The 27,215-nt window shown below is 43.3% G+C and overlaps 1 protein-coding gene across 8 annotated transcripts in view; it reads left to right on the forward strand.

Moving 5' to 3' along the window:
• abr (ABR activator of RhoGEF and GTPase) overlaps nt 1–27,215 on the forward strand; it is a 147,952-nt gene that overhangs the window by 46,406 nt on the left and 74,331 nt on the right. For 5 of the 8 annotated variants that reach the window (XM_020048270.3, XM_020048271.3, XM_020048272.3 and 2 more), the window contains exons 2-7: nt 1,167–1,345; nt 13,681–13,779; nt 14,840–15,025; nt 19,487–19,594; nt 19,758–19,818; nt 26,964–27,016. In XM_020048270.3, the coding sequence (XP_019903829.1) occupies nt 1,167–1,345; nt 13,681–13,779; nt 14,840–15,025; nt 19,487–19,594; nt 19,758–19,818; nt 26,964–27,016 (686 nt within the window). Of the gene's footprint in view, nt 1–1,166; nt 1,346–7,878; nt 8,454–13,680; nt 13,780–14,839; nt 15,026–19,486; nt 19,595–19,757; nt 19,819–20,128; nt 20,175–26,963; nt 27,017–27,215 lie in introns of those variants that run through there. The other 3 variants (XM_034292983.1, XM_034292985.1, XM_034292984.1) reach the window with 3 other exon arrangements.

Consider the following 27,215-nt stretch of genomic DNA (forward strand, 5'->3'; position numbering starts at 1 on the left):
CAGTAACTGGCAGATTGTTCAGTCATGCCATTCTGGGTATCTGTTCATTTTAGAAGATCTGCTCTATTTTCTGGTTTTCCTATTCCGTCTGATAAAGGAGCATTTCTTTTTCCATTAGGACTCATTTGTTAGTGCATTATGGTTAGATTAGTTGATGGCTGCTGTGTGTTTATGTAGAGACAGATTGTCTCTGTAGTTTCTGTCACAGTTCTCTCCCAGCGCAAGGCCTTACTCTACAGGCGGTGCTCATTCAAGTGTTAATGTCATGGCTGCTCCATATTCTAGCTGACAGTCGAGATACACACAACACGTTTCATTACAATATTCATCCAGTTGGATCCAGTTTGGCTCTCAGTCTAGATACACACAACACGTTTCATTACAATATTCATCCAGTTGGATCCAGTTTGGCTCTCAGTCTTAATACACACAACACGTTTCATTACAATATTCATCCAGTTGGATCCAGTTTGGCTCTCAGTCTAGATACACACAACACGTTTCATTACAATATTCATCCAGTTGGATCCAGTTTGGCTCTCAGTCTAGATACACACAACACGTTTCATTACAATATTCATCCAGTTGGATCCAGTTTGGCTCTCAGTCTAGATACACACAACACGTTTCATTACAATATTCATCCAGTTGGATCCAGTTTGGCTCTCCGTCTAGATAAAACACATTCAATTACAGTATTCATCCAGTTGTATCCAGCTTACCCTGACATGAGGCACCTGCATTGTTAGAATGACCTGCCACCCCGTGAGCTGTGCTGACCCTGTTCCCCCCTGTGTTCCGTGCTGACCCTGTTCCCCCCTGTGTTCCGTGCTGACCCTGTTCCCCCCTGTGTTCCGTGCTGACCCTGTTCCCCCCCTGTGTTCCGTGCTGACCCTGTTCCCCCCCTGTGTTCTGTGCTGACCCTGTTCCCCCCCTGTGTTCCGTGCTGACCCTGTTCCCCCCTGTGTTCCGTGCTGACCCTGTTCCCCCCTGTGTTCCGTGCTGACCCTGTTCCCCCCTTTGTTCCGTGCTGACCCTGTTCCCCCCTTTGTTCCGTGCTGACCCTGTTCCCCCCTGTGTTCCGTGCTGACCCTTTTCCCCCTGGGCTCCGTGCTGACCCTTTTCCCCCTGGGCTCCGTGCTGACCCTGTCCCCTCTCACTTCCAGATTTCAACTATAACACAGACGGTTATGACGGTGACGCTGCAGAGGATCGGAAGAGTCAAGACGGTTCAGAGACCATGCCCTTCATAGACGAGTCCCCTACAATGTCCCCCAGCCTGTGTGCCTGCGGCCCCGATGGGGAGGCCATCTCCCCTGTCCCCCCAGAGGGTCTGCTGCCCGGGGTGAGTCACACACAGGACCTCCAGGGATACACAGCTCTGGTTTACAAGGGCTGCGGGTTTCTTCTTACCAGCAGTAACTATTACAAAGGCCTTACACAGCAAACTGAAGTTTACTACATGGTCTTCTACTACTACACACATACTTGGAAAAATCCCAATGCTTTTAAATGGCCATGAATGGGAGTCTTTGCTGTGTAACCTCCACCATTTAAGCAAGAAACAAAATTCAAATTAAAGAACATGCTTTTTAAGTTATACATTTTATATTATAATTGTTTTAAATGTGCATAATTGCTTTTCATACTTGAATGGGAGGTATTTGGATTTAGCACCAGTTGAGCCGTTAAAGCTATGAACATCAAAACAAATTTAATATGTGCAGGCTGGTACTGATGCTTCAAAAAATTATACTACGTACACTTCTCAGAACCATAATTCCATAAATCCCAATTCATTTCCAGTGCCATGCCTTGAAGGGCAAAACTTTGTTGTTTAACTAGCCTTAATCCATTTAGACTATAATCACTATTAAAACTTGATAATATGCAATATGGCTTGAATAATATTATTGTATCCAGCTGTCTTATACCTCTTAAACCTTTTGAGCCGGGAATGTTTTGAATATACATAAATGCTCTATTGTCTAGAATTGGTATTTAAGGTAATGTTTTGGATTCACCGCTGCTCTTGAAACATTTGGAAAACTCAGTCTATTAATAGAAATATGCCATTTAAAACATTGCCAATGGTCTAGAAAATTGTGCTTATAAATGGCTTTATGCTTTTAAACTATAGCCAATGTTAAGTGTTTGGATTTGTCACTGCTTTTGAACCGCTAACATTACGGACACTAAACCAACTTTGACATGGTACAGACTGACTTAACTTAGATTTCTACTCGAACAATTATTGATTCTGCATATTTTGAAACCATAATCATAAAGCTCCATAGGCTTAGTTCCAAACCCTAAATTTGCGCTCTAAACCCACAACTTGATAGCTCCCACAACTATTTGCCCTCAGATTTATGCAAATAAAAATTTAAAACCTCCTAACAATTACATTTTTGGTTCCAAAACTAAGTCTAACTAAGCAGCAGCCTTGCACTCCTCGCTACGTCTTTTACTACACAACCTTAAATACTTCAAGATTCTACCGCTTTTAATTCTGTAAACATCCTTTCCCAGCCAGGTGCTGCACTGCAACCTCTGCAGGTGCTGCATTTATTTACAGCCTCAGTGAATCAGCAGTTGCTGCATTTATTTACAGCCTCAGTGAATCAGCGGGTGCCCGGCGTTTCAGTCTGCTGTCCTCTGTCTAACGAAGACACAGGATGCCAGATTTTCACACCTGCAGCAAACCCCTTTATGGCAACTTTGTTATCCGTTTACATACATTAAAAGGACAAGAAATTCTGTAGGCTTTGCTTTAGCATGCTAAATGGTAGGGACTACTGCTGAATGGGAATGTGTTAACCCATCTGTTGGGAATAATATGAACCCTGTCAATGATCAGGGCCCAAAGGGGAACCGTTCTAATGGTGGTAGATGAAGTAGGTCAGTTTCTCTCTCCGTATCCCAAACTGGGCTCTTTGGGTCATATATTACCCCACTCTGACCTTTCCTTTCCACACAGATTCAACAGCCATAAACGTGGACTGTGTGCAAAAAGGTTATCCATAAAAGCTGATTCTCAGGGGGTGAATTACAGTGTTACTCTGGCCACACACTGCTGTCATTCCTTCATGCTGAATAGAGCAATGGTGTCCCTGCGGTGTCAGCTGTTCCTGCGGTGTCAGCTGTTCCTGCGGTGTCAGCTGTTCCTGCGGTGTCAGCTGTTCCTGCGGTGTCAGCTGTTCCTGCGGTGTCAGCTGTTCCAGCGGTGTCAGCTGTTCCTGCGGTGTCAGCTGTTCCTGCGGTGTCAGCTGTTCCTGCGGTGTCAGCTGTTCCTGCGGTGTCAGCTGTTCCTGCGGTGTCAGCTGTTCCTGCGGTGTCAGCTGTTCCAGCGGTGTCAGCTGTTCCAGCGGTGTCAGCTGTTCCTGCGGTGTCAGCTGTTCCAGCGGTGTCAGCTGTTCCAGCGGTGTCAGCTGTTCCTGCGGTGTCAGCTGTTCCTGCGGTGTCAGCTGGCAGTTCTCTTTTACATCCTTGTTATGTGACCCAAGGATTTCCTTTTTTACTGTGTTCCAGTTCAGGCCACTTGTGCACCTCCACCTCCACCTAGTGGTGGGACATAAACTCATCCAGACATTCTCTCTGAAGCAGTAACAATCACAAAGGCCTTACACAGAAAATTGACGTGCAAACGGATGACTCATCAATGCCCCAAACAAATAGTGACTTTATATTCCTGCCAGAGGGACAGACTAAAATCTACTAGGAAGTGATGACCAGCTAGATTAAAAGTGAAGTGTGGGTTAATTTTGTATAGTTAAATGGAGATTAAATAGGAGTGTTGTTACAAGATACTTTGGGAGTGTTGGTATTTACAGTTACAGTAAGTGTGTTGTTATTTGGAGATACATTAAGTGTGGTTAGATGGGGATAGAGTAAGAGTGTTGTTGGCTGATGGAGATACAGTAAGAGTGTTGTTGGCTGATGGAGATACAGTAAGAGTGTTGTAGGCTGATGGAGATACAGTAAGAGTGTTGTAGGCTGATGGAGATACAGTAAGAGTGTTGTAGGCTGATGGAGATACAGTAAGAGTGTTGTTGGCTGATGGAGATACAGTAAGAGTGTTGTAGGCTGATGGAGATACAGTAAGAGTGTTGTTGGCTGATGGAGATACAGTAAGAGTGTTGTTGGCTGATGGAGATACAGTAAGAGTGTTGTTGGCTGATGGAGATACAGTAAGAGTGTTGTAGGCTGATGGAGATACAGTAAGAGTGTTGTAGGCTGATGGAGATACAGTAAGAGTGTTGTAGGCTGATGGAGATCAATCAATCAATCAAAATGTATTTATAAAGCGCTTTTTACAACAGCAGTTGTCACAAAGTGCTTTACAGAGACACCCGGCCTTAAACCCCAAGGAGCAAACAACAGTAGTGTTGAATTTCAGATACAGTAAGAGTGTTGTTGGCTGATTGTGCAGTAAGAGGGTTGTTGGTTGATGGAGATACAATGCATCTGGAAAGTATTCAGACCCATACACTTTTTCCTTTATTTTGTTTCCCCCCCATCAATCTAGACACAATACTCCATAATTAATAGGTTTTTAAAAGGTTTAGCTTATTTATAAAAAATTGAACAGAAATATCACATTTGCATTACACTCAAAATGTAGTTAATATGCGTCCTGTATCCATTGATCATCATTGAGATGTTTCTACATCTTCATTGGAGTTTTTCTGTGGTAAATTCAATTATTTGAACATGAATTGTAAATGTACACTGGTCTTATACAAGGTCCCACAGTTGACGATGTGTGTCAGAGTAAAAACCAAGCCATGAGGTTGAATGTTTTTTCTGTAGAGCTCAGAGATGGGATTGTGTCAGGATCAGATCTGGTGAAATGTACCAAAACACTTCCATAGCATTGAAGGTCTACTGTTCTTTTTGTCGGCCCTACTGTTGTCTACTTCTCGGTTCACCTTCATCCTCTCTGGTCACATGATCAGCATGTTGAACCCTGGTTGGTTGGTTGCTAAGCTCTGATGAAACGGGAAACACTCAAATCGACACAAAACTTTTTTCTCCATGATTTACGGGGAAGCCATTTCCCTATTTTGAAAGTTGAGGAAGACTGCAGGTTATGTGATTGATGTGTGTTTTGCTCTAATCTCTGGTGGACAGACCACATTAAACACAACTGGTACCGTACATCTGTCATGAAGCAGTGGTTCATGTGAGATAACAGGCAGCATTAGTTCCATTCCCTTGACCAAATCACAAATTTGCAGGTCTTTACATTTCATTAGGGGAGGGGAGATTTTACTCACAGACTTGCTGGTAAATTTAAATGGGAGAGTGAATGCTCTTTCCAGTTTCGAATGAATCTCTTGGAACATGTGACCTAGAACCTAATTGAGTATCCGGCCAATTAAGCAAGATTTTACTAGGGGTTAAGGTTTTTTTCTCAACCTGTTTCTTAAGTCATTTAGAAAAGGCTCCTATCCAGAGTATCTTACAGTAGTTACATTTTCATACTTTTTCATACTGTTGCAAAATGTATTTACTCCACGTTGTACTGTTCCCTTTCTCATGCCAATGAACACAAATAGGCACTGTAGGGGCTGTGAGCTGCAAACATCTCTTTGATTAACAAAGCACACTCTAAATAAATAAGACGTGTTATACATGTGTACACTATAGACAGCAGTGTAGGAATGGGCCTTTTGATGTGAACTCGCCAGCAGTGTCACTGTCAGCAGTAGAAGAGATGAGTAGTACTGTTGTTGTCTTCAATGATGTGCTGTCTGCACCAGCAGGAGAGGTGAAAAGGTCGAGAATATCCTCCGTTGGTTTAGTGTAGAATCTATTATGCATTTATGGTTCCATTGTTTGGATGTTACTTCCTGTATTTACTGAAATTAAAAGCTAAACAGTTAACAGAACTCTGTGTGGGATTTGACCATAGCTGGGTTTTGCGATGGGTGTGTCACAGGTTATTATAATCCTTTCATGAACACTTTGAGATGGTTTCCATGGAGCCTCAAGGTACCACTCTATGTATTGGTTTTAGATGCAGGGAGGACATCTACACGGGTTGGTTGGTCCACTGACTTCTTGTTCATTTTTGATTGACCTCCACAGGGTGCATTAGGGCTTTCATGCTGGATTTAGGGCCTTCCATCATCGCAACAACTCCACAGCAGGTTCAAGTTGTAGGTCCTGACCTGTCTTTCAATGCACACCTCGCCATGTTCTTCTGCTTCTTGCCACACTTCTCACTTAACCAGGAAGTATTCAATGTCATATAGCTGTGGTAGGTCATGTGCCTGCAACCTCCATTGTGGTTGTTGGCAAGAGATTGCGCTCTCATCCCGGCCCCTAGAGTGTAACCACCCAACCAACTTTCCTACTATCCAGTGGTTGGTGATATAAAATGTGCGGTGATTGTAAACTATGCATAGTGTATCACTGTAATATGACTAGATGCAGGGAAATTAATAGACTTTGGGTGCAACATGGTGTAGCTTGTTTGGAGGTTGCTTGATTAGGGGGGTATGTCATTCACTAGCTAGTACATCATAGCTCAAAATAATTCTGAGCAGCTAACACAGGCAGCTGCTTCATACCAACTACCCCATTGTGATTTATTTACAATGTCATTAATCGCTACAGTTTTTTGATTGCTAGGGTATGTTTGGTATTGTGTACACGTTATGTTTTGTGTGTGCGCACCAAGCAAGCTTCCAGCTACCAACCAACAGCCTTTCTTTCCTCTCTCATGCTCATCTCTACTGATTGGGCTAAACTATTCTCCATGTGATCTAGAGGTGGGAGGGGAGAGGGCTGGGGGGCTGTGAACATGCATATGCACTCACACACTGACGGTGAAGGTCTGCCGTCTATGGAAACGCAGCGTGGCCTTTGAGTCTGACACCCTCTGTCAGCGTCTAGACTGTGCCTTTAAAACATTTACAGTCCCTCAGCCTGCCCTTTTCATTAGCTATCGTTAAAGAGTTTCTGCACCCAAAAACGTTTTAATTCCTGTTTTAAGTCTAGTTGTCTTCTTTTTTTTTTTTTTACACATACCCAAACATGAACCTTTTTTTGTCTGTTTATTTTCATATGAATTTATCTTCTGCTCTATTCACTGTCTTTCTGTGGTGATTGTTGTGGTGATGTCTTGCTCTCAAAGCCACCTTTATTTTGTTGTATGTGGTGATGTTTCTTTGGTCTCGCAGTCATTCTGTCAAGGCCTTACTCTGTGGTTGTGCTGAAATCTTTGTCCTGGAAACTGCATCTGTACTCAGACATGTAATTACGAAAAGCATTTACTCTGACACAGACAGAGAGAAAAACAAACAGACACCACCTAAAGGAAGGAGATTCTTACACCAGGAAGCATCAACCAAAAAAGATAGCAAATTGGTATGCTTCCTTGCCTTGAACCAAAATGTAAGAAACAGACTCAGTGAACACAGCCTATCTAAAGAGGTAACCACAGGGAGACCCGCCTCTAGAAAGAAGGAAGGACACCTGCACTCAGCATACCCATCCATTCATACTTTAACTATTGGCAAATATTTTTCAAAACAAGCTAATAATATTTAATTTAAAGAGCTTATATTCTTTTGAAACCTTGGAGTGTGTGTGATGTTAACTTGTGAATGTAAGAGTCTTCCACGTTTATTCATTATTATTTTGTATTTCTTTTTATTATGCACTTCCTTTGGCAATGTGAACACATTTCCCATGCCTGGTAAGCCTTCTTGGTGTAATTAAGATAGAGGGAGAGAGGAAGTGGCTGTTGTGCTTTGTAGCCATTACTGTGAAAAAAGGGGAAGGGGAGGGGGAAACCTCATGAACCGAGGCTGCGGGGGCACTGACACACCAGGAAGACGGGCTGAGGGGGAGGCAGAGGTGGGCGGGGCTTCTCTCCTCATGTCCGTGTGTTGCAAGGCAAGTGTGTACTGTGTATGTGTTTGTCTGCTGTGCACAACGCCAGGAACAGCTCAATGGGGTTGAGCTCTGGCTAAAGGCTATCTTGCTCGCAACAGAAGGACAAGGAGAAAGAAGAAGAAGAAGAAGAAGAAATAGGGGGAAAGAGAAGAGGATACTGAATTGCACATGTTGAGTATTAAAAGGAGTATATACTGAACAACACAACGTTAAGTATTTACAGGAGTAGATACTGAACAGAGCAATGTTGAGTACTTAAAGGAGCAGATAGTGAACAGAAACATGTTGCATATTTAAAGGTGGGCTGAAGAGGGTTGCACGCCCTGAAGGGAGGACTGGCAGAAGTTAGCCTGAAGAAGGAAAGTAAGGCAGCAAAAGAGCAAGACTGACTGAGGGAGACCATGGAGGAAGATGAAGAGGAGGTGTTATGCTACTTGGACAAAGTGCTGGAGGATGTGGGTGTATTTGAATGTGGAGATGTGGACCTGGAGAGTCCACTAACACCAGGATACATGCTAATGACTCCTGTCCACAGGAACTTCACGGTGAGTCTCACCCGACCTCCCATATTGTCAACTCCTTTTGACCACACAGGGCTTCACCGCCACTACGGCACTGTGTTTGTATTTCGGTTCCATTTCCTTTGTGGCTTTAGACTACCACTGCCCCTCGACCAGAACAGGATTCGACAGGGGAGAGAAACTGCCAAGGCACCATTGCTTCTCACTCATACACAGACTAGTCTGTCTGGCTAAAAATAACTATGTGGAAAGTCTTATTGGTGTCTTTTGACAACGTGGCGTCACTGCGGGGTGTGTGTGCGCAGAACTTCACTCTGAGAGGTGTGTGTGTGTGGTCGGTCATAGAGCTCCTTATGAAACCTTACTGTGAAGGCTGAACCAGAGTTACTACCCCTGTCACATTGTATTTATCTGTGTAGTGACCGTATGAAGAGACCATAGAACAGATGGAAATACCTGAGGGAAAAGGGATGAGGGAAAGTTAGACATTTGTATTGACTGACTAATGCTGTGTGTGTACTGGGAGACGTCTATCTGTCCATTTCTACTGGTGAGTTGAACCCATAAAGAAGGGCAGTGCTGTTCTCGGCTTACCTCTTATCAGCTCCTTTATCTACACTGGCTGAGTCACTTACCTGTGAACACCACTCTCACACAATACCCAGGGCACCTTAGTGATAACGGACGTTGACCTTTAGTACCCAAATGTTGTTGACCGTTGACAGACCGAAATGTAATCTATGTGAATGTTCAATGGTGTATGTGCTTTTTAAGTTTCCACAATGTCGTGGAGATACAGCGTTGTCCTAGAGAAGGTTCTGTTTCCTGTGCTTTCTAGGTCCCACTCTGACGTGTTTACCTATACTAGTGGATCCCTCCCACCCCTCCCGGACCTGGGATTTACTCACTAGTCCAGCGACCGTTACAGCCATGTTAGTGTGTCTGCTTGATATGTGCTGCATGTGTCTGGCGCAGCGATGACAGCACAGTTCCTTCAGGCCTGTATTTAGAATGAGAACATTAATTTGTCAGTGTTTTTTTTGCGGTCCAGTTACATAATGTAGACATCACTGTCACACTAGTTTGTGTGTTCTGTCACTCACTGTCTCAGCGCAATGATCCTTATTTAACGTGAAACCTGTCAGGTCGCCATGCCGCCGTAAAGTATTGTGAACTGCTGTGAATACTGCTGTTAGCACAGTACATTACGCTAGAAAGTTCTGGCTGTTTCTGTTTCCTAATATCAGTTGGATAAAGCCCCCTAGCTGAAACATGACAGCATTTCCTGGAAAGTGGACTCCATTGAGTTATGTCAACCAGTCTCCCGCTAATAGAGGAACATGTTTGTCAATGCACTGTCACAGCCCATGAAGGCTTTTGTTTAGCCTTATTTCTCCCGATTGGTCTTACTGATTGTATCCAGCATGTAGGGATCACCTGATCCAGGTAGGGTCTTGGGATTGTCATACAGTTTCTACTTTGTTGTTGTTGTCTTGACTGTGTTCCAAGGAATATTCAAGGCCTTTTTACTTTTATACCCATCCCCTGATATGTGTCTTTCCACAACCTTTAGCTCTTTTTAGAGTAACTTTTTGACCATTTGCATTTCACTACCCAACCAAGGTAACATATAGGAACATATAGGAATCCTTTCATGTTGTGAGTAACTACAGTTTTACACGGGGGGAGGGAATTAACCAACCCAGTGGTACACCTGAGTAAACCAGTTTTGGGTTGGTATTATGCTTTTTAGTTTTGTATTTTTAGTTTGTATCACAATAAGAAAAACTATGCGTACTCTAAGTGTGGTCTGGAAAAAGCGGAGGAAAAAATTACAAAATGCATTTCATTATTGAGGCATTGGCATGATGAATTGTAAGAAAGTTCACTGGGGTGTCGACTTATTAGCTATATTAAATATCTGCAAAATAATAGCTAGCTCAATATCAGCAAACAAACTAGTTACATAATTATGAAATTGCTTAATCAACTGCACAGTCAATTCATAAGTAAAAAATATTTAAGATTACGTTTTTACCCCAAAGCAGTATTTATGAGGTCGCCGTGGCAACGCAAGGCCAAACAGGGAGACCATGAAGGAACTACTGTTCTTCTTGCTGGTTAGAGGAAGAAAATATGTTAATCTGTTGGCACATTTGAATTTGGAGACATTTTAACCAAATATATGTTGGGATGATGCTATAGATGGTTGGTGTTAGAGGTGAGGTGGTTGGTGTTAGAGGTGAGGTGGTTGGTGTTAGAGGTGAGGTGGTTGGTGTTAGAGGTGAGGTGGTTGGTGTTAGAGGTGAGGTGGTTGGTGTTAGAGGTGAGGTGGTTGGTGTTAGAGGTGAGGTGGTTGGTGTTAGAGGTGAGGTGGTTGGTGTTAGAGGTGAGGTGGTTGGTGTAAGAGGTGCGGTGGTTGGTGTAAGAGGTGAGGTGGTTGGTGTTAGAGGTGAGGTGGTTGGTGTTAGAGGTGAGGTGGTTGGTGTAAGAGGTGAGGTGGTTGGTGTTAGAGGTGAGGTGGTTGGTGTTAGAGGTGAGGTGGTTGGTGTTAGAGGTGAGGTGGTTGGTGTTAGAGGTGAGGTGGTTGGTGTTAGTGGTGGCTATGGGAGCTAGGCCCTCAGTAGCAGAAAAAGATCTGATGTCATACATATAGATGGAGAACTTGCATGCCTGTGTGTACAGAGCATGACTTGAGGCCTTTCTTTTGCAGACCTGTGTAGGAGAAGCAATTCTTTGATGACCGAGCCGCACGGTCCTAAGCCACGCCTCGGCTCGTACACAACGGTTGCAAATATCGATAAGCAGGAACCACGTTAGAAGAAAATACGGTTGTGTCGTTTCAAAGAAACATTTTCCAAAACAGTCACTCAAATAGTGGCGGAATAAATTCAACCACACAGCTCCTCACATTGTTTCAAGGCCACAGGCCGTATATGCTGTCAGAGAGAACAATTTTGTGCTGTATTCGATGACCAGCATGCAACAAAAAAACATGGACCACAACAAGAAATGTCATGTACCCGGTACTTCATATCGCAACAACACCTTTGTTTTTACCACAGAACCGGTGGTCTAAAATTGAAATAATATATTACACGTTGTATTTAAACGATATGTACGAGATAGAAACAAAAAGGAGGTTGTAGATGAAAACAAAAAGTCCACTAACCATTATGATTATCATTTAGGAACTAAGTCCATTCTTCTTTTTTATGAAATGGATAAAGGCAGGTTCATGTAGCTTGTCTTTTGATTTACAATCCAAAGGAAATTCTTTTTTGATTGATATCAAAGCCAGGGCTGAGAGCCGGGCCATCGCCATCCTTACCTACACTCACTGCAAAAAGCTAGGCTCAAGTGTGAGAAAACAAGGTAAGTATCCCTATTGGCTCTGAATTTGTGACATATACTTAGAGGGTCTTGAGGCTTCATACAATTGTCCCACCTATTACAAGACAATTTGTGATTGGTTGTTTCTACTGTCATTCCAAAATACTGCTCTAATTGAAGTCAATGTCAGTGACGTTGGCTGGTGCCTTCTATTAAAAACCTGAGGGCCTAGCCAATGAGCATTGAGCACAGCTGGATAATTTATTCCAGGATACTTCCAAAGAAAATGTATATTTTTCTCTCTTCGAAATTAACCTGTCCTTTTCCAACACAACCTGAAGAAATTCAATAGGAAGATCACTACATTTAATGCAAAAAAATATTTAATCAATGCAAACAAAATTGCAAATTATAATATATACAAATATATACAGATTTGTATCTGTTCTTAGGCCCTGACGGTTCTCCACTGGATGTGGTATTTGATGTAGTTGGTGTTAGAGGTGAGGTATGTGAGGTGGTTGGTGTTAGAGGTGAGGTATGTGATGTGGTTGGTGTTAGAGGTGAGGTTTGTGAGGTGGTTGGTGTTAGAGGTGAGGTATGTGAGGTGGTTGGTGTTAGAGGTGAGGTATGTGAGGTGGTTGGTGTTAGAGGTGAGGTATGTGAGGTGGTTGGTGTTAGAGGTGAGGTTTGTGTTGTGGTTGGTGTTAGAGGTGAGGTTTGTGTTGTGGTTGGTGTTAGAGGTGAGGTTTGTGATGTGGTTGGTGTTAGAGGTGAGGTTTGTGATATGGTTGGTAGAATTGTTATGTTCCCTGTGTTCTGCACCTTGTGATTTATTACCTGTTGTAGAATATTATGTTCCCTGTGTTCTCCACCTTGCAGTTTATTTCCTATAAGTGTGGTGAGAGACACAATAATATATTTCACTGCTAGTCCCTGTCCAACAGATGGCACAGTCCAAGGACAATCTGCAGTTCATACAATCGCAAAGTGGTCACCCTGATATTGATTAGGTTCATTGCTGAAGAAAACCTGTGAATGAAATGACAGATGATTCATAATATCAATATTGTAGTTTTAACCATGTGTTAAAATGTGTTTCCAATTTCATTACTGTTCACTTACAGTTAGTTTGTTTTTCCTTGAAATAGTAAAACCAAAAGAGGACCTACATGTTAAATCCTGTGACTTGGAAACTAGATGATCTCATTCAGCCTTGAAACTGACCTAAGCAGTATCTTAGCGTATAATATGGGTATGCGTCGACTGAACCTTTTCAAAACACAAAAGCACTTTTATGTGTATCACCTTTTCAAAGTGTGTGAACAAAAGATGGTGGTCAGGCTCAGACACGCCTTGTTAAAGGAGGAACTGTTGTCCATAACACACACACACCCACATCTACACACACTCTCCCAACACACCCACTTTCTCTCTGGCACTCACTCTTTCTACCTCCTCCCTGACTGTTTTTCAAGACCCAAACCAACCCCTGTCCTGCTCTGACTGGTGCCAATGACTCATTGTGAGGGCACCAAAAAACGACACAAATCAAACATCCTCTTATGCAGCTATGTGCAAACACTGAATATCGCTTTATGATTCCTAATACAGCTTTTGCCTTTTAAGACATTAATCCACATTACCACAGTTAACAATAGTTAAACCATTTTCTAACTAACCAAACGGACCTTATTCATAAACCATTTTCTCCTAACTAACCAACAGGACCGTATTCATAAACCATGTTCTCCTAACTAACCAACAGGACCATATTTATAAACCATGTTCTCCTAACTAACCAACAGGACCGTATTCATAAACCATGTTCTCCTAACTAACCAACAGGACCGTATTCATAAAACTATATTCCCATAACTGATGATTAACATTTCTCTTTCCCTCTCTCTGTTTGCAGGGGGACATAGAGAAGGGTCTGGAGATGAAAAAACTTGTTCTGTCTGGCTTCCTGGCCAGTGAGGAGATCTATATCAACCAACTGGAAGCTCTGCTTCTGGTGAGTCACACAAACAAACAAACAAACAAACAAACAAGGATATGATAAGTTGGCCTTGCCCCTGTTCTTCCTTTTATTTTTTACTTTTACATTTTAGTCATTTAGCAGATCGTATCAGTAGCAACTTAACATGTATTATTTATTTTAAGAAGCTAGGTAGGACCACCACACAACCCAGTAGTAGTAAGCACACTTTACAAAATCCACCATGAATGCCGACTTATACCAGGTGATTTTTTTTTACACAAAGTCAGGAATTCAGTCAAGGGGTTAAAGGAGAAGTTAGAAAGTAAACATATTAATCTTTAGTCTTCCATAAATAGTGACGCATTGGATGTTGATACTGGTGCCTATTGCAACCCATAGATGATTCTGGAAAGCACTGGATGATCCCTGTCTTATGATGTGCAAATAAGAGCTTGGATATCCTGAGGACAATTCTAAAAGTAGAACAGTGATACAAGCCTGAAACAACATCGATTAGCAACATTTTAGAAGGTTTGTCTGATGTGTAATAATCTGTAGAGGAGTTTCAATACTGAAGGATGTCAGATGTGTAATGGTGGTCTGTAGAGCAGTGTCAATACTGAAGGATGTCAGATGGGTAATGGTGGTCTGTAGAGCAGTGTCAATACTGAAGGATGTCAGATGTGTAATGGTGGTCTGTAGAGCAGTGTCTTTACTGAAGGATGTCAGATGTGTAATGGTGGTCTGTAGAGCAGTGTCAATACTGAAGGATGTCAGATGGGTAATGGTGGTCTGTAGAGCAGTGTCAATACTGAAGGATGTCAGATGTGTAATGGTGGTCTGTAGAGCAGTGTCTTTACTGAAGGATGTCAGATGTGTAATGGTGGTCTGTAGAGCAGTGTCTTTACTGAAGGATGTCAGATGTGTAATGGTGGTCTGTAGAGCAGTGTCTTTACTGAAGGATGTCAGATATGTAATGGTGATCTGTACAGCAGTGACTTTACTGAAGAAGATTACTTCTGTGTTTTGGATGTTGAATGTGTTGCTGTGTACATACTTTTCAGTTTTTTGACTGTGTGTGTTTCACGTTCAGCCCATGCGCCCTCTGAAAGCCACAGCCTCCACTTCCCAGCCGGTTCTGACCATCCAACAGGTGAACACCATCTTCTACAAGATCCAGGACATCTTCGAGATTCACAAGGAATTCTACGATTCTCTCTTCCCTCACATCCAGCAATGGGACGAGAAGGTCACCGTTGGACACCTCTTCCAGAAACTGGTGAGACTGGTCATGAGTCAGTCAGTCAACCAGTCAATACAGTAACCCATCGTCAATTCCTTGATATAGGTCCGTTAGCAGCGTGACATTGGGTTGGACCAAAAACCCTCCAACCTGGGCTATGGGTCTCCAGAAAGAATTTGAATGACATGGATTTTCAATGTCACCTCCCTGTCTGGTCATTCTATAGCCCTCTAGGAAGAAATATTCAATTAGTTTGGAGCCTACCAACCAGTCAGTCAGTCAGCCAGTGAAGTATGCAGGCAGTGCAGTTACAGTAATGGGTGTTAATAGAATGTAATCTGTCACATTAGGCCCAGTCTCTTGAATCGCTGATGAAATCCCAATGTGGAGCCTGACTGCGTTAGGAGACTTCTGTGGATTCTAAAGGGCTTACATTAGGGCTCTGTTAATTCTGATTGAGTTGTGGTAGAGTTCCATTAATTTGGTTTGATTTCGGAGTGTTTTAAGTCCCTCATAAGGAAGGTTTCTAAAGGAGTTTGGGCTCCACATGTGAGGTCATGGCTGGACAGGAAGCAGAAGGGAACATGGCAACACCCAAGCACTGTATCCTTCTGTTCCACTGCTGTCTGTTGGCAGCACTGCCAGGAAAGTAGCAAACTGTTGTGTAGTCATTATCCAGGTAACAGATCAAGTATGGTTAGTGATTGCAATGATTTTGTCTGAGAATGTACAACTTCAACATTGACATCTAGATTATAAGGGAACATAAGTAAAAACAAACTTTTAGTTTTATCAAAATGTTATAATTCTGGACTCTCAAGTCCCAGTTTTGGAGGACAAGTTTCAAACTGTTGAAGGAGTGTTATTTTACTTTAACAACATAACAATCCCTCTTTTTAACTTCAGAACTAGGGACTAATGTGAAAAGCACTTGGAACGATTCTAAATGTGCACTTTGCGTTAATGTGTAATATTTGTTTCACTTGAATCAGTTTTAAACTAGATGAAACATTTTTAATTGGTCGTATTACTGACTAACTAGACTATATCATTAGGTTAACTCATCATGTAAAAAAGAATCTTGGGATCTCCTTCAATTGCTCTGGGGCCACTGAGACTGAAACAACTAAACTGTAGATTAAATCAAGAGACTGATGTATTTGTACTTCCTGAGTCTGAATTGCAATGTTTCTTTGGCTTTGCGATTGCATGAAGAAAGAATTCTATTTTATTTTACTGTTCTTTAACCTGGTAAGCTGCTTGAGAGCAAATTGTCAATTACACTGACCATCTGCCCAAGGGCATGCTGTCACAAGACTAGAATATTAAAATAAACGCAAAATAAAATGTCAATACAAATGCAGAAACAAGAAATTACTGAATGTAAATGCAGGTTATCTACAGAATGTTCAACCAACAAAGGTGAAGATTTGTGAATAAAAAATAACTTACTTAAAAACCACAAGAAAACATGAAACGTGCTATGACTGTTACGCCATCTCAGAATAAGATGAGCACATTCTTCTCTGGATGATGACATCACATCTACCCCAACTCCAGAAAACTGTCATTTTTTACTATTCTCATCTGAATTACATATCTGCCACATCAAAAAAGTTAAATTTTCCATCTCTTAATATTGCTTGGATCAGGTAATTTTTGTCTTCTGGGGATTCTGAACACTTGTGACATATTGGCTTCACAACTGCAATGTAATTTTGGACAGGAATATCAGTAAGGCTCTTCTCAGCTTGGTTATCCAAAACACAACAGTCTGGTACCTTTTAATGTTTGATAGCTTTTTAAAGCTTAATTACCTTAAAGTCTATGTTTACAATTTATGTTTTCAAGTGTTGTTGTTTGTAGTTTGATGCTACCTCATGTGCATTGTGCCGTAGAAATTATACAGCTCCGGAAAAAAAATGAAGAGGCCACTGCACCTTTTTCTTTCCTTTCCAAAAAAGTTAAAAAGTAACATTTTGAGTGAGTAACAGAAGCGTTCAATTTGCAGTGTTCTCTAAATTTTAACCCTTCTGTTCCTCACTCAAAACCTTCCTTTTCGACGTTTTTGTCAAGGAAAGAAAAAGGTGCGGTGGTGTCTTAATGTTTTCCGGAGCTGTATGTTATTATTAAGAGAGTGTCAGTGGGAGACATTAAGCAGAAACTCACCACAGAAGTCTCTCCAGTATCCATCAGCCAAAACATCCTCATCTGTTAACAAGGTGTGTGGGATCACTGTGTGTCTCATGGAAGGACACTATTTGACATGCCTCACCTAGGGAGCCACTGAACACAGTGCACAGATGGTGTCATAATTACACAGCATATTGGCCACTGTGTGGGGTGGCCTGGCACTGAAAACATTATAGTAGAAACTGGGGGAGAGGAAGAGTTAGGAGTGTAGGATCCAAGAAACAAAGGGAGGAAAGAAATGAGAGGTGGAGGAGGGCAAGAGAGAGGAGTGAAAATCTTTCATCCACCCTTGTTTTGAACTGCAACACTTTTCTGTCTGCTTTACATTTCTCCACTGTGTCTGGGCCTGGTCTCTCTTCTGTCTGGGCCTGGTCTCTCTTCTGTCTGGGCCTGGTCTCTCTTCTGTCTGGGACTGGTTTCTCTTCTGTCTGGGACTGGTTTCTCTTCTGTCTGGGACTGGTTTCTCTTCTGTCTGGACTGGTCTCTCTTCTGTCTGGGACTGGTCTCTCTTCTGTCTGGGACTGGTCTCTCTTCTGTCTGGGACTGGTCTCTCTTCTGTCTGGGCCTGGTCTCTCTTCTGTGTCTGGGCCTGGTCTCTCTTCTGTGTCTGGGCCTGGTCTCTCTTCTGTGTCTGGGCCTGGCCTCTCTTCTGTGTCTGGGCCTGGCCTCTCTTCTGTGTCTGGGCCTGGCCTCTCTTCTGTGTCTGGGCCTGGCCTCCCTCCTGTGTCTGGGCCTGGCCTCCCTCCTGTGTCTGGGCCTGGCCTCCCTCCTGTGTCTGGGCCTGGCCTCCCTCCTGTGTCTGGGCCTGGCCTCCCTCCTGTGTCTGGGCCTGGCCTCCCTCCTGTGTCTGGGCCTGGCCTCCCTCCTGTGTCTGGGCCTGGCCTCCCTCCTGTGTCTGGGCCTGGCCTCCCTCCTGTGTCTGGGCCTGGCCTCCCTCCTGTGTCTGGGCCTGGCCTCCCTCCTGTGTCTGGGCCTGGCCTCCCTCCTGTGTCTGGGCCTGGCCTCCCTCCTGTGTCTGGGCCTGGCCTCCCTCCTGTGTCTGGGCCTGGCCTCCCTCCTGTGTCTGGGCCTGGCCTCCCTCCTGTGTCTGGGCCTGGCCTCCCTCCTGTGTCTGGGCCTGGCCTCCCTCCTGTGTCTGGGCCTGGCCTCCCTCCTGTGTCTGGGCCTGGCCTCCCTCCTGTGTCTGGGCCTGGCCTCCCTCCTGTGTCTGGGCCTGGCCTCCCTCCTGTGTCTGGGCCTGGCCTCCCTCCTGTGTCTGGGCCTGGCCTCCCTCCTGTGTCTGGGCCTGGCCTCCCTCCTGTGTCTGGGCCTGGCCTCCCTCCTGTGTCTGGGCCTGGCCTCCCTCCTGTGTCTGGGCCTGGCCTCCCTCCTGTGTCTGGGCCTGGCCTCCCTCCTGTGTCTGGGCCTGGCCTCCCTCCTGTGTCTGGGCCTGGCCTCCCTCCTGTGTCTGGGCCTGGCCTCCCTCCTGTGTCTGGGCCTGGCCTCTCTTCTGTGTCTGGGCCTGGTCTCCCTCCTGTGTCTGTTCCTGGCCTGTCTTGTCAGAGTTCTCCTGGGAAAGATAGCTGTGGGGGAACCACAGACTCTGGGCTGTAGGCTGGAACATCCATGATTTTTATTGAATAGTCTCTCTCACAAGATTAATACCGTGAGCATTATGCATGCTCCTTCATATACATGCTGTTTGATAGTGACAGACAGAATATGTTAATGTAGTGAAAGAGGGAGAAAAGGGGAAGTAATATTGATCCCCACACTGCTTTGAACTGTCCTCAGACTTCCTTTAACGCTGCAGCGCACAGATATAGAACCAACAAGCTTTATTCTTCAGCCCCTTATCATCTTATCACTTCCTGTATGAATGTCTTGCTCTCCCTAGACCCCTCACCAGAGCTGTTTTATTATTCATATTCATTTCCTGGTCCTGTTGCATACATTACAATGTAGGGAGAAGCCCAGGTGACCTGCTGACAGACTGGGCACCAATGAGAAACAATGTGAAAAGGCCATTGTGGTGATGTGTTCAGAAGGCGTTCCCGGTAGAGAAGGCTAGCTAGCAAAAGAAGCCCCTGCATAGAGCCTCTAGCGAACCTTTGAAGTGTGATGGAATTAATTAAAGGGCACTTCTTGAAGGGAATTGGGATTTAGAGTCCGTATTCGTGGAATGTTCTTTACATAGTTGTTTGAATGAGGGAAGATAATACATTCGCTGTCAGATTGGGTTCATCTTAGGTGTTGGATTGCTTCATCAGTAGACTTGGGTTTAAAATGGACTTAACAGCATTACTCTCCTGTCCTCTGTTGTAGGCCAGTCAGCTGGGGGTTTACAAGGCCTTTGTTGACAACTACAAAACAGCCGTGGAAACAGCAGAGAAATGCAGCCTGGCCAACTCCCAGTTCCAGAAGATCTCCGAGGTGGGTGCCTGGCCACACATGCATATAAACACAAACACACAAGTCATGGGCCATTGTGTTTCTCTGTCCCTGAAATCATGGCCTGCAGCTCCGTTCTTCTTTATTCATCTCAGCTCAACTCTGTGTCAACCAGGGTGTGTGTGTGTGTGTGGTTTTCTTCCAGAACCTGAAGGTAAAGGGACCTAAGGATTCTAAGGACAGTAACACCCATGTCACCATGGAAGGTGAGCCGTGACCTCTGACTCAGAGCTGTGTGTGTTCAGGTGCTGGAGCTGCTGTGGATCTTTAAGACTGTAGCCCTGCCTCTTCTGCTTGTGTATGCAGCGGCAGGCTTGGGGAGGCTGCACTCCTGTCTGTGTGTTCGTGCGTCTGTCTATCTGTGTGTGTGTGTGTGTTCGTGCGTGTCGTGTGTGTGTGTGTGTGCTCTCTGCCTCTTTCTCTCTATCTCTCTCTCTCTCTGGGTCTCTCGCTCAGTCTCTGTTTGAGGTAGTGTAGGCACAGAGCAGTCAGAGCCGGCAGATTGAGGAGTGAGAGATGGAGATCCTACTGGTACTCCGACTATGTTGCAACTGCACATACGGTAAAGTGTGTGTGTGTGTGTGTGTGTGTGTGAATGAGCAACAGTGAATTTAAAAGGAACTTGTGTTTGTCTCAATCTTTATAATCTCTCTTTAATCCTGTATTGTGTGCTCAGTGGTGGGTGTTTGCTGGTTCTGTTGTGTGTTGTGTCGAGGCGGTTCCTGGCTGGTTCTACTGTGGATATGTCTCTGCATGCTGTATGGTGAAGTTCCTGCTGTATGCCAGTGTCTTCGATGCAGCAGCAGGCTGGTTAGTTAATTATCTGTTTTGTATTCCGGCTAAAGACAGTTACAGATACTCCCCTCTCATTTTTGCTGAGTGAGACGCAGAGAGACAGACTTTGTTCTTCTTCGCTCCTCGCTCCGTTAGTTAGATGTGTGTGCATGCCTCCGTGTGGTTTGGCAAATTCTGTGGTGGGTTTGTATTTGGAGGTTGTCCCTGGTACTTGAAACTTTGCTGAGAAAGGACAAGATGTTTGGAGGAGAAGGTGAGGCGTTCAGGGATAGGCGAGGGTGGTGGTAGTGTGGGGGTTCTGGAGCATGGAACTCTCCTGGACTAGGCCCGCTCATAGACCATAATCTTCAACAGTACTATCACAAGGCCCAGTGTCTGGACACAGCACTTAGCTATGGTATATTGGTGTTATATCACAAACCCCTGAGTTTTTTTAGAGACTGTCTTCCATGGTTATAACATGACATCCCATCATTTTGCACTGCTGTAATTGCATTATAAACCGGTTACCAAATTGCAATTGGTAACCGGTTTATAAGTGCAATAAAGCCTCTCAGGTTTATTGGCTGTACCACTCATCCCCTCATACCTTATTTCTTACATATACCTATCAACCAATAAGCATTCAGGATTTACTCAGTATGTTTATAATTGATGTTGTTCTAGATGGTTTATAATTGACAGTGTCCTAGACAGTACTTTATTATTTGATGGTGTACTACATTGTATGTTTATAACTGACAGTGTCCTAGAGAGTGTGTTCATAACTGACAATGTCCTAGACAGTATGTTTATAACTGACCATGTCCTAGACAGTATGTTTATAACTGACAGTGTCCTAGACAGTATGTTTATAATTGACAATGTCCTAGACAGTATGTTTATAATTGACAATGTCCTAGACAGTATGTTTATAATTGACAGTGTCCTAGACAGTATGTTTATAACTGACAGTGTCCTAGACAGTATGTTTATAACTGACAGTGTCCTAGACAGTATGTTTATAACTGACAGTGTCCTAGACAGTATGTTTATAACTTAGTGTCCTAGACAGTATGTTTATAACTGACAGTGTCCTAGACAGTATGTTTATAACTGACAGTGTCCTAGACAGTATGTTTATAACTGACAGTGTCCTAGACAGTATGTTTATAACTGACAGTGTCCTAGGCAGTATGTTTATAACTTAGTGTCCTAGAGAGTGTGTTCATAACTGACAATGTCCTAGACAGTATGTTTATAATTGACAATGTCCTAGACAGTATGTTTATAACTTAGTGTCCTAGACAGTATGTTTATAACTTAGTGTCCTAGACAGTATGTTTATAACTGACAGTGTCCTAGACAGTATGTTTATAACTGACAGTGTCCTAGACAGTATGTTTATAACTGACAGTGTCCTAGACAGTATGTTTATAACTGACAGTGTCCTAGACAGTATGTTTATAACTGACAGTGTCCTAGGCAGTATGTTTATAACTTAGTGTCCTAGAGAGTGTGTTCATAACTGACAATGTCCTAGACAGTATGTTTATAATTGACAATGTCCTAGACAGTATGTTTATAACTTAGTGTCCTAGACAGTATGTTTATAACTGACAGTGTCCTAGACAGTATGTTTATAACTGACAGTGTCCTAGACAGTATGTTTATAACTGACAGTGTCCTAGACAGTATGTTTATAACTGACAGTGTCCTAGGCAGTATGTTTATAACTTAGTGTCCTAGAGAGTGTGTTCATAACTGACAATGTCCTAGACAGTATGTTTATAATTGACAATGTCCTAGACAGTATGTTTATAACTTAGTGTCCTAGACAGTATGTTTATAACTTAGTGTCCTAGAGAGTGTGTTCATAACTGACAATGTCCTAGACAGTATGTTTATAATTGACAGTGTCCTAGACAGTATGTTTATAACTTAGTGTCCTAGAGAGTGTGTTCATAACTGACAATGTCCTAGACAGTATGTTTATAACTTAGTGTCCTAGACAGTATGTTTATAACTGACAGTGTCCTAGGCAGTATGTTTATAACTTAGTGTCCTAGAGAGTGTGTTCATAACTGACAATGTCCTAGACAGTATGTTTATAATTGACAATGTCCTAGACAGTATGTTTATAACTTAGTGTCCTAGACAGTATGTTTATAACTTAGTGTCCTAGAGAGTGTGTTCATAACTGACAATGTCCTAGACAGTATGTTTATAATTGACAGTGTCCTAGACAGTATGTTTATAACTTAGTGTCCTAGAGAGTGTGTTCATAACTGACAATGTCCTAGACAGTATGTTTATAACTTAGTGTCCTAGACAGTATGTTTATAACTTAGTGTCCTAGAGAGTGTGTTCATAACTGACAATGTCCTAGACAGTATGTTTATAATTGACAGTGTCCTAGGCATTCTGTTCTATATGGTGCCCTTGGTAGTTCCCCCTTCATCATCACCATGAGAGAATGCCTGTACACAGCCACATCGATCTGTCCAACAACAATGTATTAGAGTTTCTATCTGAGCTGTGCTGTATGTGTGAATTCACACCATAGAGACTGACCCCAGCTCCAAACCTTTAGGTAGTGAACACAGTAATAATAGCTCCACCATCCACCCCCATTGATCTGACTATGTTGTTGACCAGCCTGTAGACTGGGATCTACAGGCTGTCTGGGATGTCTGGAATCATGCTGCCACCCACTTCATATTCACCAACAACACCTCATGGGTTCTATCAGAAATGAGTATTCATTATGCTTCAAATTATATTCCTGATCTCTCTCCCCTCTCTGATTTGACCCAGTTGGTCCCATTGATCAGCCCTCCCTGGACAGACGCAGCACATTTCTATCCAGCAGACCTTATCTGTAAATCCAGGACAGCTGATTGGCTGTGACCCGTATTGACAGGCTGGTTACTAAGGAGTAGCGGAGTGTCAGGGTGACCTTGAGGATGGTTCCATCACAGTCCCCTGCAGTGAGACTATTGGTTTCCCATAACGACAAGACCTCAGTGATCCGTCTCTTCTCTCATTAGCATCCCTCAATCCTTTTCCTGGCTCTTCTCTCTTCCCTCTCTCCTGCTGCATTCATAACACTACTCCTGTCTGCCCTCAGTTACTGACTGGCTGGGTGGCAAACTGACTACCTGATTGGGTGGCTGACTGGATGAGTGCCTGATTGGCTGACTGACCAGCCTGCTGTCTCCTTGGATATGGAAGTCAGTCCAAAGCCGGAATGGTTGTGTTAATTAGCTCCAGTGAAGGACAGTGATGTTTGACTTAGACCTGGTCGTTGACACAAGTGTCTTTATATTAATAAATACACAGGCACTTTAGCTAAGAATTACCACTATTCAGAACCTGAATCCCCTAACCTAAGACCTGCAGTACTCTCTCTCTCTCGCTCTCTCTCCCCGCGCGCGCAGTGGGGAGAACAAATATTTGATACACTGCCGATTTTGCAGGTTTTCCTACTTAAAAAGTATGTAATACTCATGTTATGCAATAAAATGCTAATTAATAACTTAAAAATCATGCAATGTGATTTTCTGGATGTTTGTTTTAGATTGTGGCAGCGTCTGTTATTTTCCAACGCAGGCACACCTCATTTTACTTCATGAGGTACCGAGATGACCGTCAACTCATTCAAATGTCACCCAACAACCGTAGGATGACATCAAGTGACCTACAAAAAGAATGACAAATATCAGCCGAGGTGAAGTGCACGGCGAGGACGGTTTGTAACAGGCTCCTAGGGGCAGGGCTGAAGTCGTGCAAATCAATCAGAAGCAAAGAAGAGCCAGGCTGATGTTTGCAAAAGACCATAAGGATTGGATCGTAAAGGAATGGAGTAAGGTCATCTTCTCTGATGAGTCAAATTTTCAGCTTTGCCCAACACCTGGTCGTCTAATGGTTAGACGGAGTCCTGGAGAGGCCGACAAGCCACAGTGTCTTGCACCCAATGTGAAATTTGGTAGAGGATCGGTGATGATCTGGGGATGCTTCATCAAGACTGGAATCGGACAGAATTGTCTTTGTGAAGGATTCATGAATCAAGCCAAGTACGAGGTTATCCTGGAAGAACACCTGCTTCCTTCTGCTCTGACAATGTTCCCCAACTCTGAGAATAGTTTTTTTTCCAGCAGGACAATGCTCCATACCACACAGCGAGGTCAATCAAGCTGTGGATGGAGAACCACCAGATCAAGACCCTGTCATGGCCAGCCCAATCTCCAGACCTGAACCCCATTGAAAACCTCTGGAATTTGATCAAGAGGAAGATGGATGGTCACAAGCCATCAAACAAAGCCGAGCTACTTTAGTTTCTGTGCCAGGAGTGGCATAAAGTCACCCAACAGCAATGTGACAGACTGGTGGAGAGCATGCCAAGACGCATGAAAGCTGTGATTAAAAAGTCTGGGTTATTCCACCAAATATAAATTTCTGAAATCTTCCTAAGTTAAAACATTAGTATTTTGTTTTTGAAAAATGAACATGAATTGGTTTTCTTTGCATTATTTGAGGTCTGAAAACGATGCATCTTTATTTTGGTTATTTTGACCAGTTGTTGTTTGTTTTCTATAAATAAATACTCTAAATGACAATATTTTATTTGGATTTTGGGTGTAATGTTGTCATTAGTGAATAGAATAAAACAATGTTCATTTTACTCAAGCACATACCTGTAAATAGTAAAACCAGAGAAGCTGATAATTTTGCAGTGGTCTCTTAATTATTTCCAGAATTGTATATATCTCTCTCTCTCACACACACACACACACACACACACACACACACACACACACACACACACACACACACACGAATACTGTGAGCATTACTAGTGGATGGGACATGAAAGAGAATCACTGCTTTTTCATGAGGCCTGCTTCAGGTGAGTCTCTGTAGACAGCCTGTATATATAAGAAGGAGATACTGTATAGAATAGGAAGCCCCATCAGTTATACATCTGAACAGGACCTCAGTGGACTTCAGCTGTCTCTCTTTCATCAGCAGTTCAGTGAGAGGCGAGAAGGGGTGGACGAATGGATGGAGACCGAGAGGGAGAGAGGGTGGGACAGACATATGGATGGAGGGAGAAAGGGAGAGACAGACAGACGGAGGGAGGGAGGGAGAAAGGGAGAGACAGACGGATGGAGGGAGGGAGAAAGGGAGAGACAGACGGATGGAGGGAGGGAGAAAGGGAGAGACAGACAGATGGAGAGATGGAGGGAGGGACAGACTGATGGAGGGAGGGACAGACGGATGGAGGGAGGGACAGACAGAAAGATGGATGTACAGACGGGTGGATGGGTGGTGACGAGGAGAATGGTGGGACAGGTAGATGAAGTGGGATCTGAGATGTGTTGGTCCGAGATCATTAGATACTCATTACCGCTTTGTATGATTAGTGGACCTGTCATCAGGAGCTTTGATCATACATCTGATCTGTTTGACCCGTCACCCGCCTCTCTCCCTCTATATATATCTACTTCCCATTTCTCCCCTCTAATCTTTTGATTGTCTGGTCTCCAAATGGCATCACTGCAGGGGCTCTTTTTGTTTCAGCTGCAAAGCCATCTGGGAAATCAGCCCAGTGTCACAGATCTGTTAACTGGATTGCCTCTTCATCTAAAAATTTAGGAGTGTGTGTGTGTGTTTGTTTTTGTGACTTGTCAGGACATTTTGTCCCCACAACTATACTAAAACCTGAACAAGGTGACTTGTGGGGACATTTTTCATGTCCCCACATTTCAAAAGTCATTTTCTGGCTCAGGGTTAAGTTTTAGGGTCAAACTTACAATTAACTTTAGACTTAGAATTGGGGTTTCTTTAAGGTCCAGGTGTTGTTGGTTAAGTTTAGGGTTAATGTTAGCCATTATATCTAGGTAAAGTTTAGCCATAAATGTTACTTTATTGAGGTTAAGGTTAGGGTTAGGGTTAGTTAAGGTTAGGGTTAGGGTTAGGGCAAGGGAGCATGGAATTTAGTTTTTCTGGTCCCCACATTTCACAAAAACAAACGTGTGTGTGTGTGTTTGTGTGTGTGTGTGTGTGTCAGGCATAGTTTCCCTAGTAGCAGAGTAAATCTGCAATGAATGCAAAGTTCCATTAACCAATAAGGATGGTCATAGTGTTGCTGGGCTGGAGCCTTTCTGCATGCTGAGCACCTTATAAAGTTGTTTGCTTTTACCGCGCGTGATGAGGACCATTTCTCCAGTGCACATGAGTAAAAGGGCTCTTCTAGGTTTGGGGTTAGATTTATGATAAAACCCAAACAGGGTTAGGTTTAGGGATATCAGTTTAGGGGTAGGTTAGGTGTTAATGGGATGTTTTAGGAGTAGCTTTTTGGAAAGTTGCAAGTGTGGTGGATTCCGTAAACTCTGGGGGGATAAATGGCCTGTGGTTGTGGATAATTAAATATGTCTGCTCCTTACACCAGGAATCCTATGTCCAGGCAAGCATGTAATTGGCTTTTTAAGTTGTTGCTGTTTTCTGCTGTGTGTGTTTGTGTATGTATGCAGTTTGTGAAACCAAACTTAATGCCCCTTATCCTTTCTCACAGCCCTCCTGTACAAGCCCATTGACCGTGTGACCAGAAGCACACTGGTTCTTCATGTGAGTTAACATTAACACCTACATCTGTACATCCAGTGTCACGTTGACCACGCAGCACATTTATAACACATCCTCAATCTACAGACAAATGATATGCAGGTTCACAACACATTCCTAATCTACCGAAAAATTATATGATTGGATTTACCCCAATGTGGATATTGAATACCTGGGACAGAATCCATAAACGGAATTAAGA

The sequence above is a fragment of the Esox lucius genome, chromosome 7 (assembly GCF_011004845.1).
Source record: "Esox lucius isolate fEsoLuc1 chromosome 7, fEsoLuc1.pri, whole genome shotgun sequence".
Classification (NCBI taxonomy): Eukaryota; Metazoa; Chordata; class Actinopteri; order Esociformes; family Esocidae; genus Esox; species Esox lucius.